The sequence below is a fragment of the Macaca mulatta genome, chromosome 20 (genome assembly GCF_049350105.2).
Source record: "Macaca mulatta isolate MMU2019108-1 chromosome 20, T2T-MMU8v2.0, whole genome shotgun sequence".
NCBI lineage: Eukaryota > Metazoa > Chordata > Mammalia > Primates > Cercopithecidae > Macaca > Macaca mulatta.
In genome coordinates this window covers 28,662,349-28,681,940 of record NC_133425.1, presented here as the reverse complement: position 1 = coordinate 28,681,940, position 19,592 = coordinate 28,662,349, and the positions used below count along the sequence as shown (strand labels likewise).

Sequence of the window (19,592 nt, the reverse complement as noted above, 5' to 3'; positions counted from 1 at the left end):
AGATCACAGCATTGCACTCCAGCCTAAGCAATAAGAGTGAAACTCCGTCTCGGGGAAAAAAAAAAAAAAAAGGCTTAGGTCTAAACTGTGATGCCTATCTCAACCAGGATCCACCCCAGCTGTGTCCAAGTCCCCACTTAGCCTCCCTATTTCCCTGAGGTGGGGACCTTTTTTTTTTTTTTTTTGATGGAGTCTCGCTCTGTTGCCCAGGTTAGAGTGTAGTGGCCCGATCTTGGCTCACTGCAAGCTCCGCCTCCTGGGTTCATGCCATTCTCCTGCTCAGCCTCCCAAGTAGCTGGGACTACAGCTGCCCACCACCATACCTGGCTAATTTTTTTTTTTTTTTTTTTTTGTATTTTTAGTAGAGATGGGGTTTCAGTGTGTTAGCCAGGATGATCTCGATCTCCTGACCTTGTGATCTGCCCGCCTTGGCCTCACAAAGTGCTAGATTACAGGCATGAACCACCATGCCCGCCCAAGGTGGGGACTTCTGACCCGAGACCCAGACCCTCACCGGTCATTGTCCTCATCCAGCGAGACCCTCTCGAAGTGCAGGTGCAGCCGGCGCCCCTCAGCTGCTTCAATGACCCAACGGCAGGTGAGGTTGGGCCCTACAGCTCCCCCAGGCTCTGGGGACACGATGCGGCCCAGTGTGGCATTGTGGATGGTGCCACCACAGGATGCTGTGGGCAGAGGAGGGGCAGGTTAAGGTCAGCCTGAGGTGACTTGTCCTTCTCCTCGGGGCCTCGGCCTGTTTTCAGAGCTGTTGCATTCACACCTTTGGCTGGGATCCAGCCCAGGGCTGGCCTCTGTCCCATGGAGTCACCCCAGAGGACAGGACCTTCTCCAAGCATGAGCCAGGAGAGAAACCAGCCCTGTTACAGGAGAACCCCAAGATTGACACCTCCTAGGATGGAGACACCACTAAAATGAAGACTCTCCAGCTATGGATACTCTAGGATGAGGAGTTACGAGGATCCCTAAAATTGAAAGCCTCAGCTGGGAAATCTTTAAGACAGGACTTTCAGAATGAAGACATCACGGGATGGGAATCCCAGTATGAGGCTCTCCAGGACAGAAGCCCTCTAGACATGAACCCTAAGAATGGTTTCCTCTAGGATGAGGATGATACCCCAGAAGGGACCTCCAGAATGGTGACTCCCAAAATAAAATCTCTAGTGGGACACCCCGAGATGGAGACCACCCAAGGATGGAGACACCTGAAGGAGAGAGACCCTCTGCATAAAGAGCTCTGGCTGCAGACCCCAGCATGGGGACTCCTCAGGGTAGATAAACACCCCTTCAGAATGGGTTTTTCCCAAAGGTGGACACCCCTGAGATAGGACCCTCCCAATGTGGTTCCCAGGACAGACGGCCCCACCCACTGTGGCAGGCAACTCACCCATGCAGCTGGGGGTTTCGCCATTCCAGGATGGCCGGGTGCCATTGAGGCAGATGAGGGTCTCCTCTCCCTGCAGCTGGTAGCCCGAATCACAGTGAAAGGTGGCAGTGCCCCCAGGGTGCAGGTCCGTCACACTCACGTCCCCATGGGCCGGCCGGGGAGGGAAGCCACAGCTCAGGAGGTAGGCTGCACCAGACAGACAGGGGGTAGCAGGGCTCACTTTCCCATGCCTCCCTTTCGGACTGATCCCCCAGCACTTCCCCCCTCTCCTTTCAGGCCAGCCTGCCAGGGGCACACACTGGCTCCATACTGGCGTACATACCGAGAAATAAGAGCTCCTCACACAGGCACCTTGCCTCACGAAGAGGAAATATCCCTTATCTCCCCCACTCATTGTAATTCACCCCCGTTGGCCCCCATTTAATAGATGAGATATCTGAGGTTCAAACAAGTTATTCTGGATCCTGCTACTCATTTGTTGTGTGACTTCAGGCAAATCAATGAACTACTCTGAATTTCATCCAGCTCTAATAACAGATAGTATTTGCAGAGCTTGGCCGGGCGCAGTGGCTCCAGCCTGTAATCCCAGCACTTTGGGAGGCTGAGACAGGCGGATCACGAGGTCAGGAGATCAAGACCATCCTGGCTAACACGGTGAAACCCCATCTCTACTAAAAAATACAAAAAACTAGCCGGGCGAGGTGGCGGGCGCCTGTAGTCCCAGCTACTCAGGAGGCTGAGGCAGGAGAATGGTGTGAACCCGGGAGGCGGAGCTTGCAGTGAGCTGAGATCCGGCCACTGCACACTCCAGCCCGGGCGACAAAGCGAGACTCCGTCTCAAAAAAAAAAAAAAAAGTATTTGCAGAGCTTGTTCAGCTCCCAGAGTGAGTCCACACAGAGATTTTGAGGTAAGCAGACAAAGATTATGTGACCTGGCTAGGTGTGGTGGCTCACACCTGTAATCCCAGCACTTTTGGAGGCTGAGGCAGATGGATCACAAAGTCAGGAGTTCGAGACCAGCTTGGCCAACATGGTAAAACCCCGTCTCTAAAAAAAATATAAAAATTAGCCGGGCATGGTGGTGGGTGCCTGTATTCCCAGCTATTTGGGAGGCTGAGGCAGGAGAACACTTGAACCCAGGAGGCAGAGGTTGCAGTGAGCCGAGATCGTCCCATTGCACTCCAGCCTGGGCGACAAGACCAAAACTCCATCTCAAAAAAAAAAAAGATTATGTGACCTGTTTTGCAGATGTGAACACTGAGTCTCCAAGTTATTAAATGTTTCTCTCTGCATTTTTCTCCCCTCCACACATACAGCCTTTCTTCCACCAAGGTACCCTGTGGTATACCCTCAGCTTCCATCCAGAAGAACCAATTGAAACTTTTTTTTTTTTTGAGATAGGGTGTCACTCTGTTGCCCAGGCTGGAGTGCAATGGCACGGTCATAGCTCACTGGAACCTTGAACTCCTGGCCTCAAACCATCCTCCTGACCCAGCCTCCCAAGTAGTTGGGACTACAGGTTTGTGCCACCGTGCCCCACTAATTTTTAAATTTTTTGTAGAGATGACATTTCAGTATGTTGCCCAGGCTGGTCTTGAATTCCTGGCCTCAAGCAAACATGAAACTTCTTGAGGACATTTGACTATTTTGTCTTTTTGTTTTTGTTTTTGAGGAGGAGTCTCACTCTGTTGCCCAGGCTGGAGTGCAATGGAATGCAATCTCGGCTCACTGCAACCTCCGCCTTCTGGGTTCAAGCGATTCTCCTGCCTCAGCCTCCCGAGTAGCTGGGATTACAGGTGTGCACCACCATGCCCAGCTAATTTTTGTATTTTTAATAGAGATGGGATTTTTCCATGTTGGCCAGGGTGGTCTCCAACTTCTGACCTCTTCAGATATCCTGACTTCACTTTCCCTGGGGGATTCATTTACAGGCCAATGAGTATTAAGGTCTTTAAAGACAAAATAATCTCCAAAGGCACAGGGGCTCACACCTGTAATCCTAGCACTTTGGGAGGCCGAGGCGGGTGGATCACCTGAGGTCAGCAAAAAGACCCAGGCCTTGTCCTCAGGAGTCCATCATCTACTGAGATAAACATAAGAACAACCTTCTAGAACACAGTGGTTTCAATAAATGGTAGTCTCGGTAATGGCTGCTGCCAACAGAATCAAGTCTGAATGCTTTAGTTTGACATTCAAGCCCCTTCCACAGTTAAATGCAGCCCAGCACATTCCAGCTTCAGGGTTGAGCTTCCAAGACCAATATAGCCTACGTTTCCACCTCCATATTTTCGCTTGTGCTCTCCCCCTACTTTCTCGTGTTTTAAGAGATCAGACTGGGAGGCTTACGTACCACCTCTTCCGGGAAGCCTTCCTGACTCTACATCTCTCCAACAGTTACTTGTTCTCTTACCTGTACACAATCCTGCATGCATGATTTTGTCATCACATTAACCATTGTCTTTTTTTTTTTTTTGAAACAGAGTCTCACTCTGTCATCCAGTCTGGAGTGCAGTGGCTTGATCTCAGCTCATTGCAACTTTCACCTCCCGGGTTCAAGTAATTCTCCTCCCTCAGCCTCCCAAGTAGCTGGGGTTATAGGCGTGTGCTTTGACTCCTGGCTAATTTTTGTATTTTTATTATTATTATTTATTTTATTATTATTAGTTTTTGAGACAGAGTCTTGCTCTGTCACCCAGTCTGGAGTGCAGTGACACAATCTTGGCTCACTGCAACCTCCACCTCCCAGGTTCAAGCAATTCTCCAGCCTCAGCCTCCTGAGTATCTGGGATTACAGGCATGCGCCACCACACCCGGCTAATTTCTGTATTTTTAGTAGAGACTGGGTTTCACCACATTGGTCAGGCTGGTCTCAAACTCCCGACCTTGTGATCTGCCTGCCTCGGCCTTCCAAAGTGCTGCAATTATAGGCGGGAACCACCGCGCCTGGTCAATTTTTGTATTTTTAGTAGATACAGTGCTTCACTATGTTGGCCAGGCTGGTCATGAACTCCTGACCTCAGTGATCCACCCACCTTGACCTCCCAAAGTGCTGGGATTACACGTGTGAGCCACCGTGCCTGGTCTAACCACTGTCTACACTGGCCCAAGCCTTATTTATTTTGTGTCCTAAAAGGCCAGACTATGAGGTCAGGAGTTCGAGACCAGCCTGGCCAACATGGTGAAACCCTGTCTCTGCTAAAAATACAAAAAATTAGCCGGGTGTTGTGGCACACACCTGTAATCCCAGCTACTCAGGAGGCTGAGACAGGAGAATCGCTTGAACCCAGGAGGCGGAGGTTGCAGGGAGCTGAGATTGTGCCATTGCACTCCAGCCTGGGCAGCAGAGCAAGACTCTGTCTCAAAAAAAAAAAAAAAAAAAAAAAAAGGCTAGCCTGGCTGATCAATGGATGCAGCCAAGAGGCAGCGTAGAACCACTGGATTTGTCGTCAGGCAGCCCTGAGTTCCAGTTCTAGCTCCAGAACTTACTAACTACGTGACTTTGAGCAGGTGACTTCATCTCTAGGGACCTCTCACCTATTAACGGCAATAATAATTCCTGTCAGGGAAGATTGGCCTGAAAATTAAATAAAAGAAACACGCAAAGCACCTGGCACATAGAAGCTGCTGAGAAAACGTTAATCACACGCCCCTCAGCCTCAATTAATGAATGACTGGGAGCCAGGGACTCGGGGATCTGGTGTCTGGCTGCAATAAACGTGCAGGTGGCTGAGCAATCTACATGACCTTTGAGTCTTTTTCTTCTTTTGAGAGATGGAACTGATAATGGCCACTCTCAGGGTTTCTGTGAAAAGCAAATGAAACTACGGTTGGTGAAAGGACTTTGTAATGGGAAAGTTTGCTGAACTTGGGGTGAGGGGTGAGGGAGCCTTTGGCTTTTCAGAGAGAAGCTAATGAGGCCACTCTGGGCCAGAGGCCCCAGCTAGTGCAGGTTGGGAAGGGCTGAAACAGGGCCTCGGTCCCAAAGGTGCCTGGTGCAGCTGCGAAGCAGGGAAGACTGAGCAATGAAGGCCAATTTATGCAATAGTCCTGCTTCCCCAAATGTTCTATTTAGCCTAAGGAGTCCTATTTTCAGTGCCCTGGGGAAGTGGCTGCTTAAAGGAGCCAATGGGGAACCATATCTTCAGATTTCATAATACCTGAAGTCCGGCACTCGGCCTGGGCCTTCCAGGCATGCTCTTGCTCCCCAATAACCAGGTCCCTACTGCCAAATACATGTCCCCTAGCTCGCTGGCCCCCCAACGAATAGGCACCTTTGCTATGCACACATGAGCCCCTAGGGCAGGTCCTGAGCAGAGGCTTCAAAAGAGGCTGGAGAGGATGTGAGAACAGGATTCAGGGTGTATCCTGGATGAGGCACACAAGGCGTCTGCGGTCAGCAGAGCTTTCAAGGAGGGCAGAATGCACAACACCAGCCCAGGCCATGCGGTGATGTGAAGGGGGCATTGGCCTGCCACAGTTCTTTCTGTCTCCACGAAGCACAGGAAGACAGTGGTGTCTGGAACAGGGCACTGGCTGGGCCCTTTCCTTGTGCACACGTGTATGCTAGAACATACCCTTGTACTGTGGGAAGGTTCCCGCACACACAGGTAAGCGTGGATGTACACACATGTGCAGGTTATATGTCATAGGTCCTAACAAATGCAGTCATGTGTGAATACAGCCCCCCTTCTCTGCCCCCAGATGTCAGAAGGATCTTTCTAAGTTGCAAATCCAAGGCTCTCACTTTCCTGCTTAAAACATTTCAGGCCAGGCGCCGTGGCTCACGCCTGTAATCCCAACACTTTGGGAGGCCAAGGCGGGAGGATCACTTGAGGTCGGGAGTTTGAGACCAGCCTGACCAACATGGAGAAACCCCGTCTCTACTAAAAATACAAAGTAAGCCGGGCATGGTGGCGCATGCCTGTAATCCCAGCTACTCGGGAGGCTGAGGCAGGAGAATTGCTTGAACCTGGGAGGCAGAGGCTGCGGTGAGCCAAGATTGCACCATTGCACTCCAGGCTGGGCAACAAGAGTGAAACTCCATCTCAAAAATAAATAAATAAATAATTAATTAAATAAATTTCAAATTAGGAGGCCTGGCGTGGTGGCTCATGCCTGTAATCCCAGCACTTTGAGATTGTTTGAAGCTGGGAGGCAGAGGTTGCAGTGAGCCAAGATCACGCCACTGCACTCCAGCCTGGGCAACAGAGCGAGATTCTGTCTAAAAAAAAAAAAAAAATTCAAATTATCTCCCTGTCACACCTGCAGGTTGAAGTAGTCTGAACTCCTTACTGAAGCAGGTAAGGCTCTTTATGGTCTGAATCTGACCTGCCTCCCAGCCTGGTCTCTGGCCCATTTCCCCTTCACCCCTTTCTGTGCTTTGAAGGTAATAGCATGACTGACAGTTTTGAGCTCTCACTGTGTACACACGCTGTTTGTGTTTTTGCTTGTTTTTTTTTGTTTGTTTGTTTGTTTTTGAGATGGAGTTTCGCTCTTGTCACCTAGGCTGGAGTGCAATGGCGCAATCTCAGCTCACTGCAACCTCCGCCTCCTGGGTTCAAACAATTTTCTTGCCTCAGCCTCCCAAGTAACTGGGATTACAGGTGCCTGCCACCATGCCTGGCTGATTTTTGTATTTTTAATAGAGACGGGGTTCCGCCATGTTGGCCAGGCTGGTCTTGAACTCCTGACTTCAGGTGATCCACCTGCTTCGGCCTCCCAAAGTGCTGAGATTACAGGCGTGAGCCACCATTCCAGGCCACACACTGTTTTAAATACTTGACATGTATTAATTCATTTGATCTTCCGCATAATAGCAATTATTGTGATCCCTGTTTTTCAGATGACATCATGAGGCACAGAAAGGTTAAGTAACTTGTCCCAGGTCACACGGCTAGGACAATTCTATTTTCCAGGCTAAATTCCTTCACCTCATCTGGGGGTCACATCTTCTCTCTCTGGGTCTTGGAGTGTGCTTTTTCATCCACCTAGCCATCTGCCTCCCTCCTCTCCCTCCCTCCCACCCTTTCCCTGGCGAATTTATCCTTCAGGTCTCAGCTTAGTCATCATCTCCTCCAAGAAGATGTCCCCATATTCCTTGGGAGAAATTTAGGTCCCTTGGCTATGTGCTGCCCCCGCTGGTGTTTCTGCCATCATATTCCTTATCTCCTTGAATTGTAACCATCCTGATTACTCATCTGTCTTCCTACCTAGATTCTGAGCTCGTTGAAGCCAGATTTACACCTGGTTTGTTCATTCCACCTCCAAGGCTAACATAGGGCCTGGTATGAAGCAAGCACTTGATCAACATTTGTTGAGTTCAATGGATGAATTGTCCCTTGCATGTGTGCACAGATCTGTGAGTGTGTGAGGTAAGTATGCATGGGTCTCCTCTGAGGGCCTGGCCCCCCAGGGTCACAGTCAGGAGGAAAAGCCCCCCTCAGCACCCTGTGCTTCGATGGTTCTTAAAGATGTCCCCTGTATAGGCCAGGCACGGTGGCTCATGCCTGTAATCCCAGCACTTTGGGAGGTTGAGGGGGTGGATCACGAGGTCAGGAGATCGAGACCATCCTGGCTAATACAGTGAAATCCCATCTCTACTAAAAATACAAAAAATTAGCTGGGCGTGGTGGCAGATGCCTGTAGTTCCAGCTACTTGGGAGGCTGAGGCAGGAGAACGGCGTGAACCTGGGAGGCGGAGCTTGCAGTGAGCTGAGATTGCGCCACTGCACTCCAGCCTGGGTAACAGAGCAAGACTCTATCTCAAAAATAAATAAATAAATAAATAAAGATGTCCCCTGCATGCAGTATGGCCTCTGCCCTTCCAGCAGCACCCTCAAACTCCTCACCCTGATAGTGGATCCTGAAGCCACCGCCCCTTGGGACTCGTGGGCTCTGGAAGTGCAGAAGCAGCCGGTTGGTTGGGCTCCGAAGGACTTGTCCTTCTCCAAGCATGGACGAGTTGGCCAGGAGTCGGGGGGCCAGGCCTGGGGATCCCCCACCAGCCAGCACCAGAAGCTCCTCCTCCTGCGACAGGTTCAGCGTCTGCACCTAGAAAAGCCAGACACAGACCTGCCAGGGCAAGTCAGCCAGGGGTTTGACTTCCAAAGCCCCTGTCCTGTGCCTTTTCCCTGTGTGTAGCTGCCCAAAAGGCACCATGCTGCTGCCCAAGTTGTAGAAATCTGGAAGAGCTTTTGAGGTAACCTGAGTCATCAAATAGGTTCTTTGGCTCCCAGGCCAAACCCGTGCACACCCACAACCCAGAGGAAAAGGCTTGGAAGGTGCACAGTCACATGCTTTGGTCCAGTTACCTGGATCTCAATGCCGTAGCCAGGGTAGACATGGATGCTGTAAGTGCAGTCCAGGAGCCCCAAGGTGCGGCTGGCGGGGCTCTCCAGATCTGGAGACTCCACATACCCTTCGCCCTCGGAGATGTTGTTATTACATAGAACTGAGGAGATACAAATGGTTGGGATGGAAGGAATGCCTGTGCTCTTGCCCTCCCAGCCAAGCAACTCTGAAGGCCTTCATCTGCCTTCTCCTTAGCACCTCTCATTATTTTTTTGTTTTGTTTTGAGAGAGGGTCTCACTTTGTCACCCAGGCTGGAGTGCAGTTGTGCAATCATGGCTCACTACAGTCTGAAACTCCTGGGCTCAAGCCATCCTCCCTCCTCAGCCTTCCGAGTAGCTGGGGCCACAGGTGCGCATCACCACACCGAACCAATTTGTAAAACTTTTTGTAGAAATGGGGTCTTGCTATGTTTCCCAGGCTGGACTCAAACTCCTGGCCTCAAGTGATCCTCCTGCCTTGGCCTCCCAAAGCACTGGGATTACAGGTGTGCGCTGCTGTGCCCCCTCACCATCTTTTTTTTTTTTTGAGATGGAGTTTCACTCTTGTTGCCCAGGCTAGAGTGCAATGGCTGGATCTCAGCTCACCACAACTTCCACCTCCCTGGTTCAAGCAATTCTCCTGCCTCAGCCTTCCGAGTAGTTGGGATTACAGGCATGCGCCACCACGCCCGGCTAATTTTGTACTTTTAGTAGAGACGGGGTTTCTCCATGTTGGTCAGGCTGGTCTCAAACTCCCGATCTCAGGTGATCCACCCGCCTGGCCTCCCAAAGTGCTGGGATCACAGGCATGAGCCACTGCGCCTAGCACCATCTTTAAGCATACTCCCTCTCCCACCTGAGCCAGAACTCCCTTTCCTAACTGTTATATAGCTGAAACAATTGGAACACTGCCTGGTACTTAGTAAGGGTACAGAAATGCTACCTTTGTTATTTTTATTCTCCCATCTGTACCCAGGACTCCTTCCACAGTTCCCAGGAGCCTCTTTCCCATCCATCCCCAGTGTGTACCTATCCGGTGCTCCCACCCCCATCCCCTTGCCATCGCCTCACCTGGGCTGGTCACCGTAGTGGTAACAGTTGTCGTGGTGATGATGGTGGTCGTGGTCTCCTCCTCTCCTCCCTCAGGCCCAAGGGGAGGCCCTGGGGAAGCAGGGCTGGGTGGGGGTGGGGCTGTGGTTCCTGGGGGCGGGGTCAGCAGCTCTGGCGCGGTGGGGCCTGCCCCCCTGACCCCCTTAGGGGTGACGGCTGTTGTCAGAGGCCCTGTCCCCGGCTCAGTGGCCCGTGGCAGGGAGGGCACTGTGAGAGTCTGGCCGGCCGGAGGGGTGGCTAGCGTGGGGTCCGGATCAGATCCTGGGACAGTGCAGGGAATGTCAGAGCACAGGAAGAGCAAACGGAGGACCTTGGGTGGGGAGCAGGGCTAAGGGAAGCTAGGGGTTCCCCTGCCATACCCCAAAAGCCTCCCCCACAAGGTACAGTACCCCCCACCTTTCCCTTCCCCACTCCAGTCCCCACCTCCTCCCAAGGCTTCCACAGCCTGAGTCCCCCCTCTTTCTCTTCTGGTCCCTTCTCTCCACCCAGCCCCTTCCACCCTGATACTCCTCTCCCTGAGCCTCTCTCTCTGCCTCCTCACTCAGATCACGTTCTCTCTCTGGTTATCTCCTCTCTCCTCTGTCTTGCTCTCTCTGGAACTCTTTATTTCCCCATTTCCCTGTTTAGTATTCTGATTGCACTCTGATTTCATGATTCGAGATCCACTAGTTTTTGTGTTTCATTCTCTCTCTCTTTCTGTCTTCCACCATTTCTCTGACTCTGGTTCTCTGAATTTCCATCTCTCTTTCTATGTGATTGTTTTTCTGTCTGACCGTCTCCTAATCATTCTGTCTCTGTCTCTCTGGTTCTGTCTGTGCCCAGGTTTGACTTCCTCCGACGATCTCGATTTGTGTCCCCTGAATCTCACAGGCCTTCCTGCAGGCTCTTTCCTCCTCTGCAGTATCTCTCTGCCTGCTGTTGTCTAGCCTGGCTCCCCATCTCCCTGAGCCCATTCCCTCCCTCTGCCTCTAGGCCACTCCTGCCACTCTGGGGGCCTCACCCGGCAGGTAGCCCATCTCTGGGCCCCTCCTCAGCAGGGCCCCATGGAGCAGTTCAGCCAGGGCCTCAGAGGCCACCGTGGGGGTCTCACTTCCAGGCTCTGGGAATATCTCCTCCTCCTTCAGGGGCAGACCTAGGAGGTGAAGTTGTGTGAGCTTCTCCACTCCCCCACATCCCTTCCTTCTCCAGAGAGATATTTTCTAGAACTCTTCTTCCCTCCTCCACCAGCTGGGCCTACAGGGGCTCAGAGGGTCCCAGGCTCGACTGAGGGCCAAGATCCGAGAAGGGGCTCCCAGCTGCCCTCATATTCCCACTCCCACACCTCTTCTCTCCTGTCCCCTCTCCCTTCTCCCCGGGCTGTGTGGGCCTTCAGTGAACATCTTAGTTCTTATGAACCCTGGACAGCGCCAGCAAGGCAGAGGGGTTGCCGGTGCTGCCTTCCCTTTCACCTCAATGGTGATCTCCCTCCAAACCTGGGGCTCTGCAGAGGGTCTGGTGGCACCTCCCAGCCCTTGCTTCCGCAGTGCCTGGCTTTCTCTCTGGGCTTCTGTCTCTGCAGTGTGGCTGTCTTTTTTCTCTCCTTCTCCTTCTCTCTCTCTCTCTCTCTCTCTCTCTCTTTCTTTCCCTCTCTCTCTCTGGTCCTCTGCAGTCTCTGCCTCCTTCCCTGGAGTCTGGTTGGGGGTCAGAGTGGGGGACTGAAAATCTGGTCTTTGAGCCCTGCCTCTGCTCATCTGTCTTTGTCCATTCATCCAAGAACATTTGTGTGTACAGCGCCTGGCATCTCTCTCAGCATCTCCATCTCCCACCCAGGTCCCTCCGTGCTTCTACCGCCTCCGCAGACATCCCCCCAACTTTCCCAGCCCTCCTTTGTGGATCTAGCTCCTGAGACACTGCTAAAAGCTTCTCTCGTTCATTTCCCTGCCTTCTCAATATTGAGGGTTAAGGGGCTTTGGGTTCAATCCAGAAAGCTCTGGCTTGCCCTTTCCCCATCAGTTGTGCCTCTCCCCTCCCCCATGTGCTCGGAAGACCCAGGATGTTAAGAGAAAGGAGGGTGGAGGACCCCGCTGGGTGCCTTCCTGGGGCCCACCCCCACACTCTCATGTCCTTACCCTGGATCCAGGGACAGCTCAGCAGAATTAGGAACAGCAGCTGGGGAGGCGGCGGGTGCTGGGCCCTGGGAGTCCCCATGGCGACTCACCCCGATCTCTCTCCTCTGTGCCTCTCTAAGTAATCTGGCTGCCACCTTTCCTCCGTCTCCGATTATCTTGCCCTTTAATTCTTTTTTTTTTTTTTTTTCCTGGTAGGAGTCAGCAAAGAAAGACAATTTCTCTGCCCCTTGGGATAGAGGGGCAGAATTGGGCTAGGGGTCGCCTGGAGCCCACCCCCCTTTGCTCAGTCTCCTCTGTCCTCGTCTCCCGGCTCTGTGGTAGAGGGGGCGCGGCTCCGGCTGCAGGGGGTGGGGCCGAGAGGGCCGAAGGGGCCGGGTGGCCTGGGTTACCCTCCTGCTCAGGCGCCTGGGTCCACCGGGCTGGCTGGACCCCAAGCTAAGGGACTGGGGAGGAGAAGGCAGCTTCTGGGGGCTTAGGGTGGGGTCGAGGATCGGGGGGGTTCCCCACTGGGCTCTAGCGGGGATTGTCGGGGAGGGGAAGGGGTGGGTTGGGGAACTGGGAGAGCCGAAGCTCGGGCACTGGAGCTGCGGGAGGGAGAAGCTGAGAAAGGTATCAAGCCCACGTCAGATCCTGGGGACGGGCGGAGGGAGGGGCCTGGGATTTATTTGACGGGGAGGGAGGAGGAGGAAGTGCAGATGGAGGAGGGAGGGATCATACGAGCCAGGGCGGTAATCCTCACTCCCGCGGCCCCTAGGGGAGGCAAAGGAAACTCTCTGGTCTCAGCAGTAATTAGCCCCCTCCGCCTGCCATTCCAGCACATCTGGAATCTGAATCTCCTCTTCCCAGGGCGCCGAGAGGCTGCACAGCTTGGTTCGCGCCTGCTCGGCCCCCCATTATGCCCCCTGTTCACATCCAGACCTCCCACGGGGCTTCCCTTCGCCTTTTACAGTAGCTCGGTGGAATGGGCTCTCCCTCCTCCGGGAGAATGGCGAGCTTCCACGATTGTGAGAAGTCTCGTGAGTGACGGGCCGGGGTTTGGGGAGAAGAGACAGACCCCTCCTCTTCCATTAACCGTGACCCCGGCCAGTTAACAGGCGGCCTCGGCTCTGATTTTCCCTCCGCAGCGCCCTTTTCAGCACCAGTGGCGCGCGGACAGCTCCCCTCGCCCCGCCGGGGCGGGCCCGGCCCGGAGCCGCACGCGATTGGCTGAGGCCGCTTTCGGTGTTTGCCGGGCTCGTGGGCTCCTGGGCTGGCCTAGGGCCAGCGGGAGTCACAGGCCGACCGACCGAGGGACTGGCCGCCCGACGGACTGGCCTTGGCATCCTTGCCCGCAGTCTCGGGCGCCTGCCCAGCCATTAGTCCGCGCTCGCCCCGCCCTCATGCCCCGCCCCCTCATGCCCCGCCCCCTCATGCCCCGCCCCACGAGACCCGCCCCTTCTTTCGCATTGCGGGACGGCTGGAGGCTGGCACCCCGGCCCCTGCGCCCCACGTGGCGCCCTTTCCGGGCTGGGGGGGTGGGGAGGCACATCCAGAGACGACTCTCCCCCTCCCCCGGCCCCCGACTGACTTGCGGCGCCACTGGGAGGGTTCGGGGGTGGCTGAGCTGAGAGGGCTCCAGGAAGGAGTGACGTCAGGGTGAGTGGGAGCCAAGGAAGGAGCGAGTAGGAGAGAGGGAGCGAGAGCCAGGCAGGACCGCAGGGTCGGGGCTAGTGAGGAGCGAGGGCAAGGAGAGAGCAGTGAGGCCGGAGAGAAAGAAGCTGCCACGGAGAAAGACAGGCTGCGGGTTCCCGGGACTGCAGGTCCAGGCGGGGTAGGAACTGCTGCCCAGGGGAGCTAGAAGGAAGCGGGAGAGAGAGCGAGCGAAAAGCGGGGGTGGGGAGGAAAGGGGGAGATTGAGGCGGGAGAGAGAAGCAGAGCGAGAGAGAGGAGGCTGCTGGAAGGCGAAAGAAGAGGGAGAGGAGGCGACAGAGGGAGAGGAGGAAGAAGAGGTAGAAGGAGAGAGAAGAGGGGAGAGAAAGGAGAGGAGGGTTAGAGGTGCATGAAGGAGGGGAGAGGGAGCTTCAGCGTGGAGAGAGGACCGCGGAAGGAGAGAGAGAGCCCAGAGTGGAATGTGGAAGGGAAACAGTCCAGCGGGGAGCCAGGGGGCAGCCATGGAAGGGACAGGTGGGGAGCTGGGGGGACAGGGGAACTGGGGTCCGGAGGACGCCCCAGGCCTCTTGGCTAGGGCCTCCCTGACCATGCTCCCGTGGCCACTACCCCTGGCCTCCTCGGCCCTCACCTTGCTCTTCGGGGCCCTCACTTCCCTGTTCCTCTGGTACTGCTACCGCCTGGGCTCCCAAGACATACAGGCCTTAGGGGCTGGGAGCCGGGCTAGGGGTGTTCGTGGTGGGCCTGTGGGATGCTCGGAGGCCGGCGGACCAAGCCGAAGGGGTCCTGGGGATCCCGGGGAAGGACCTAGAACGGAAGGCCTAGTGAGCCGGCGGCTTCGGGCCTACGCAAGGCGCTACTCCTGGGCTGGGATGGGTAGAGTGAGGCGGGCAGCTCAGGGTGGCCCAGGCCCTGGGAGAGGGCCAGGGGTCCTAGGTATTCAGCGCCCAGGCCTGCTTTTCCTACCAGACCTGCCTTCAGCCCCCTTTGTGCCGCGGGATGCCCAGCGGCACGACGTGGAGCTCCTGGAGAGCAGCTTCCCTGCCATTTTACGGGACTTCGGGGCTGTGAGCTGGGACTTCTCAGGGACTACCCCTCTGCCTCGGGGCTGGTCCCCACCTCTGGCCCCCGGGTGCTACCAGCTCCTGCTGTACCAAGCAGGCCGGTGCCAACCCAGCAACTGCCGCCGGTGCCCGGGGGCCTATCGGGCACTGAGGGGGCTTCGAAGCTTTATGAGTGCCAACACCTTCGGCAATGCCGGCTTTTCCGTTCTCCTGCCTGGGGCCCGGCTAGAGGGCCGCTGTGGGCCCACCAATGCCCGGGTCAGATGCCATCTGGGTAAGTAGCTGCCGCCTACTGACAACCTCCTTGCCTTGATGATTTTCCTCCCAGACCCTTCTCTCCGCCACAGAGCTGTCTGCTCTACAGTTCTCATTGTGCCTCTCTTCTTCCATGGCTCCCTGTTGCCACCCACAGCAGCATTTCCTGAGCCTCGGCTATCTGCACACCATATTCATAAGCTTTGCCGTAGTCATTCCCACCTGTACTGCATTTCTTCACTTTGGCTCTCCCCCTGACCTTTTGTTCTTCGTATTTAAAAGAAATATTTATACCACTATCATCAGTATTACTTGCCCTAAGTAGAAGTACTCATAAAAAGCCTGGACAACATAGTGAGACTCTGTCTCTACAAATAATAAAGCAATTAGCTGGGCATGGTGGCCCCGTGCCTATGGTCCCAGCTACTGGAGAGGCTGAGGTGGGAGGATCACTTGAGCTCAGGAGTTTGAGGCTGCAGTGAGCTGAGATTGTGCTACTGCACTCCAGCCTGGGTGACAAGAAAGTACTCATAAACACAAGCTGAAATTTAAAAAAGAAAGCTTTCAACAGTCTAGAACATTCTAGTTAAGTGCTCTAGTCTCTCTGATCCTGAAGCCTACACTTTTTTTTTTTTTTTTTTTTTTTTTTGAGACGGAGTCTTGCTCTGTTGCCCAGGCTGGAGTGCAGTGGCATGATCTCCGCTCACTGCAAGCTCCACCTCCCAGGTTCACGCCATTCTCCTGCCTCAGCCTTCTGAGTAGCTGGGACTACAGGCAGGCACCCGCCACCGCGCCGGGTTAATTTTTTGTATTTTTCGTAGACACGGGGTTTCACTGTGGTCTGGATCTCCTAACCTCGTGATCCCCCCGCCTCCACCTCCCAAAGTGCTGGGATTACAGGTGTGAGCCACCGCGCCCGGCCTTTTATTTGTTTTGAGACAAGCTCTCGCTCTGTCACCCAGGCTAGAGTGTGCAGTGGCACAAATATGGCTCACTACAACCTTGACTTCCTGAGATCAAGGGATCCTCTCACCTCAACCTCCTGAGTAGCTGGGACCAGCCCCAAGGACCAGTGCCCACCACTATGCTTGGCTGATTTTTAAAAAATTTGTGTAGGCCGGGCGTAGTGGCTCACGCCTGTAATCGCAGCACTTTGGGAGGCCGAGGCAGGCGGATTACCTGAGGTTGGGAGTTTGAGACCAGCTGACCAACATGGAGAAACCCTGTCTCCACTAAAATTACAAAAAATTAGCTGGGTGTGGTGGCGCATGCCTGTAATCCCAGCTACTTGGGAGGCTAAGGCAGGAGAATCACTTGAACCCGGGAGGCGGAGGTTGCAGTGAGTCGAGATCGCAACATTGCACTCCAACCTGGGCAACAAGAGTGAAACTTCATCTCAAAAAAAGAAAAAAAAAATTGTGTAAAGACAGGCTGGACCCAAACTCCTGGTCTCAAGTGATCCTCCTGTCTTGGCCTCCCAAAGTGCTGAGATTACAGGCGTGAGGCACCGCACCCCACACTTTTTGATGTCTTAAAGACTGGAAGAAAATGGAAAGGGAAATAATTTTCTGTTATTCCATACCATGACCTTGTTTTGCCCCAAATCATCTCCTGTGCTGCCAGCTGGATGTGTCCTACACTTCCGGGCACACTGGCCTCAGGATCAGTTCCCGATCCTTCCTCTCCTCCCTCTCTCTGTGCTCTAAATCATGAAAGCCTTCTGGCCAGTCCTGACAGATGCCACACGTGCTGTTCTTTTCAACCTAGAATCCCCTTCCCCCGTACCACCTCCTGGAAAACTCCTACTCAGCCTTCAGGATTCAAGTTTTCAAGTGCCACACTTCCTCTGGGATTCCTTCCTGTTCCCCCATCATTTGACTTGGCTGCTCACTTTCCTCACCGCACTCGGCCATGTGGTCCTTGGGCCAGGATCCTCTTTAATCTTATACCTCGTGGGGAGACAGCACCTATCACACAGTAAGCTCTTGAGTCAAACTGTCAGGAAGTCCAGGAGGAAACGCCATTTCCTCCAGGAAGCCTTCTCTTTTCTCTAAAATGAGAGGTTCCTGCCAGGCACCGTGGCTCATCCCTGAAATACTAGCACTTTCGGAGGCCAAGGCAGGAGGATTGCTTGAGGCCAGGAGTTCAAGACCACTGCTGTCTAAGAATAAAATAAAATAAATCAAATGAAATGAAATGAAAAACTAAATTAAAATAAAATAAAATAAAATAAAATAAAATAAAATGGGTCTGGCCAGGCACAGTGGCTCACACCTGTAATCCCAGCATTTTGGGAGGCTGAGGTAGGCAGATCACTTGAGCTCAGGGGTTCGAGATCAGCCTGGCCAACATGGCGAAACCCCGTCTCTACTAAAAACACAAAAATTAGCCAGGCGTCGTGGCGGGCAGCTGTAATCCCAGCTACTTGGGAGGCTGAGGCAGGAGAATTGCTTGAACCCGGGAGGCGGAGGTTGCAGTAAGCCAAGATCATGCCACTGCACTCCAACCTGGTGGCAGAGCAAAACTAAATCTCAAAAAAAAAAAAAAAAAAAAAAATTAGCCCGGAATTGTGGCACATGCCTGTAATCCTAGCAGCTACTCAGGAGGCTGAGACATGAGAATCACTTGAACCTGGGAGGCAGAGTGAGCTGAGATCACACCACTGCACTCCAGCCTGGGTCACAGAGTGAAACTTTGTCTCAAAAAAATAGATGGGTCATGCTACCCACAGCAGCGTTTCGCTAATCTCCCAGCACTTCCCTCCTCCAGGACTGTATTATAATTATACTGTGGCCACTTTCTGGAAAGAAAGGAGGACGACCACAAAACCTGGCATTTAAGACGCTTAGAGCTGCAAACTGACTGGCCAGGATGGGCCCCTGGCTTGGAGGCAGGAGTGCTGGATGCCCGCGTCTCTTCTTACAGGCCTAAAGATCCCTCCTGGCTGTGAGCTGGTGGTCGGCGGTGAGCCCCAGTGCTGGGCGGAAGGGCACTGTCTACTGGTGGACGACTCTTTTCTACACACAGTGGCTCACAATGGTAACGGGGTGCCCATTCTGCAGGGGGGATGAGGGACTCAGGAGCAAAGGAGCGTAGACTAGAGGACAGCAGAATCAGGCCCAACGGACTTCCTGTCCTACCACCACCATCTTCCAGCTGCATGACCTTGAACAAGTCACACAACTTCTCCAATGCCCTAGGACCACCACCTTCTTCATCAAGTGACTGCAAGGATTAAATGAGATAATGTTAAGTGCACAGAAAAGTGGTTACCAGCACAGGACTCTGGGTTCCTGTCCTACCTCTTGCACTTGGGCAACGACTTAACCTCCTTATGCTTGTTGCTTTGTATAAAATAGGGATAATTATGGTAATACCACAGTTTGTTTTGATTAAGAGTTGATACATATCGGCCGGGCATGGTGGCTAACGCCTGTAATCCCAGCACTTTGGGAGGCAGAAGTGGGCGGATCACCTGAGGTCAGGAGTTCGAGACCAGCCTGGTGAACATGGTGAAACCCCGTCTCTACTAAAAATACAAAAAATTATGGCCGGGCACGGTGGCTCAAGCCTGTAATCCCAGCACTTTGGGAGGCCGAGACGGGCGGATCACAAGGTCAGGAGATCGAGACCATCCTGGCTGACACGGCGAAACCCCGTCTCTACTAAAAACACAAAAAATTAGCCGGGCGAGGTGGCGGCGCCTGTGGTCCCAGCTGCTCGGGAGGCTGAGGCAGGAGAATGGCGGGAACCCGGGAGGCGGAGCTTGCAGTGAGCTGAGATCTGGCCACTGCACTCCAGCCTGGGCGACAGAGCGAGACTCCGTCTCAAAAAAAAAAAAAAAAAAAAATTACCAGGGCGTGGTGGTGAACGCCTGAAATCCCAGCTACTAGGGAGACTGAGGCAGGAGAACTGCTTGAACCTGAAAGGCAGAGGTTGCAGTGAGCTGAAATCACGCCACTGCACTCCAGCCTGGTGACAGAGCAAGACTCCATCTCAAAAAAAAAAAAATTTTTTTTTGATACATTTAAAGGGTTAGAACAGGGCCTGTCATTTATTTACTGTTTGCTTTTATGGTGTTTGGTGAGTGCTCTGGTGTGGAAATACCTAATGTCAGTGGCTCTGCTATTCCTGTCCCATGTGCCCTAGGCTCCCCTGAAGATGGGCCTCGAGTGGTCTTCATCGTGGACCTCTGGCACCCCAACGTGGCAGGGGCTGAGCGCCAGGCCCTCGACTTTGTCTTCGCACCAGACCCCTGAAGGAAGGTGCTCCCTTCACACACCTGGGCTGGAGACACACTGCGCTCAGGGACGGCCTGATGGTAGCCAGGACCTCCTCTCTACTGCGGGGGGTGGGTGGGTGCGGAGGGTGGGAACTGGCTAGTGAGCACTGAAATATAAATTCTGAATCCTCTCCTAACTCCTGACTACTTCCTTCCCAGGGAGAGGCTGGGGCAGGGCCTTATGTCTTCTCCTGGTACAATCAGATACCTCCTCTTTTTTTTTTTTTTTTTTTTTTTTGTAGAGTCACGGTCTTGCTTTGTTGCCCGGGCTGATCTTGAACTCCTGGGCTCAAGTGATCCTTCTGCCTCAACCTCTACAGTCGTTGGGATTACAGGTGGGAGCCACCATGCCCGGCTAGATACCTCCTAACACAGGCATCTCCTCATCCCTCTCC

The 19,592-nt window shown here is 53.7% G+C and overlaps 2 protein-coding genes and 1 long non-coding RNA gene across 17 annotated transcripts in view; 1 reads left to right on the top strand and 2 right to left on the bottom strand.

Annotated features, from left to right (window-relative positions):
• SEZ6L2 (seizure related 6 homolog like 2) overlaps positions 1-12,554 on the bottom strand; it is a 28,614-nt gene extending 16,060 nt beyond the window's left edge. For 6 of the 15 annotated variants that reach the window (XM_015125954.3, XM_015125955.3, XM_077985758.1 and 3 more), the window contains exons 1-7: positions 11,950-12,554; positions 10,842-10,973; positions 9,803-10,102; positions 8,713-8,852; positions 8,251-8,452; positions 1,403-1,588; positions 515-683 (exon numbers count right to left, since the gene is read on the bottom strand). In XM_015125954.3, the coding sequence (XP_014981440.2) occupies positions 515-683; positions 1,403-1,588; positions 8,251-8,452; positions 8,713-8,852; positions 9,803-10,102; positions 10,842-10,973; positions 11,950-12,028 (1,208 nt within the window). In that variant the 5' untranslated portion in view covers positions 12,029-12,554. Of the gene's footprint in view, positions 1-514; positions 684-1,402; positions 1,589-8,250; positions 8,453-8,712; positions 8,919-9,760; positions 10,103-10,841; positions 10,974-11,313; positions 11,925-11,949 lie in introns of those variants that run through there. The other 9 variants (XM_077985760.1, XM_077985761.1, XM_077985753.1 and 6 more) reach the window with 5 other exon arrangements.
• A 1,204-nt stretch (positions 12,555-13,758) lies between these two features.
• Positions 13,759-19,328, top strand: ASPHD1 (aspartate beta-hydroxylase domain containing 1). Its single transcript, XM_002808294.4, is given in 4 exon segments — positions 13,759-14,043; positions 14,045-14,934; positions 17,841-17,954; positions 19,065-19,328. Coding segments are annotated over 4 exon segments (1,170 nt in total). The 5' UTR covers positions 13,759-13,987; the 3' UTR covers positions 19,175-19,328.
• LOC144337988 (uncharacterized) lies at positions 13,805-18,927 on the bottom strand. The gene is made up of 2 exons (XR_013411695.1): positions 18,737-18,927; positions 13,805-15,510 (listed from the first exon to the last, which is right to left on the bottom strand). It is a non-coding gene; the product is annotated as an uncharacterized LOC144337988 (long non-coding RNA).
• Positions 19,329-19,592: the final 264 nt, after the last annotated feature.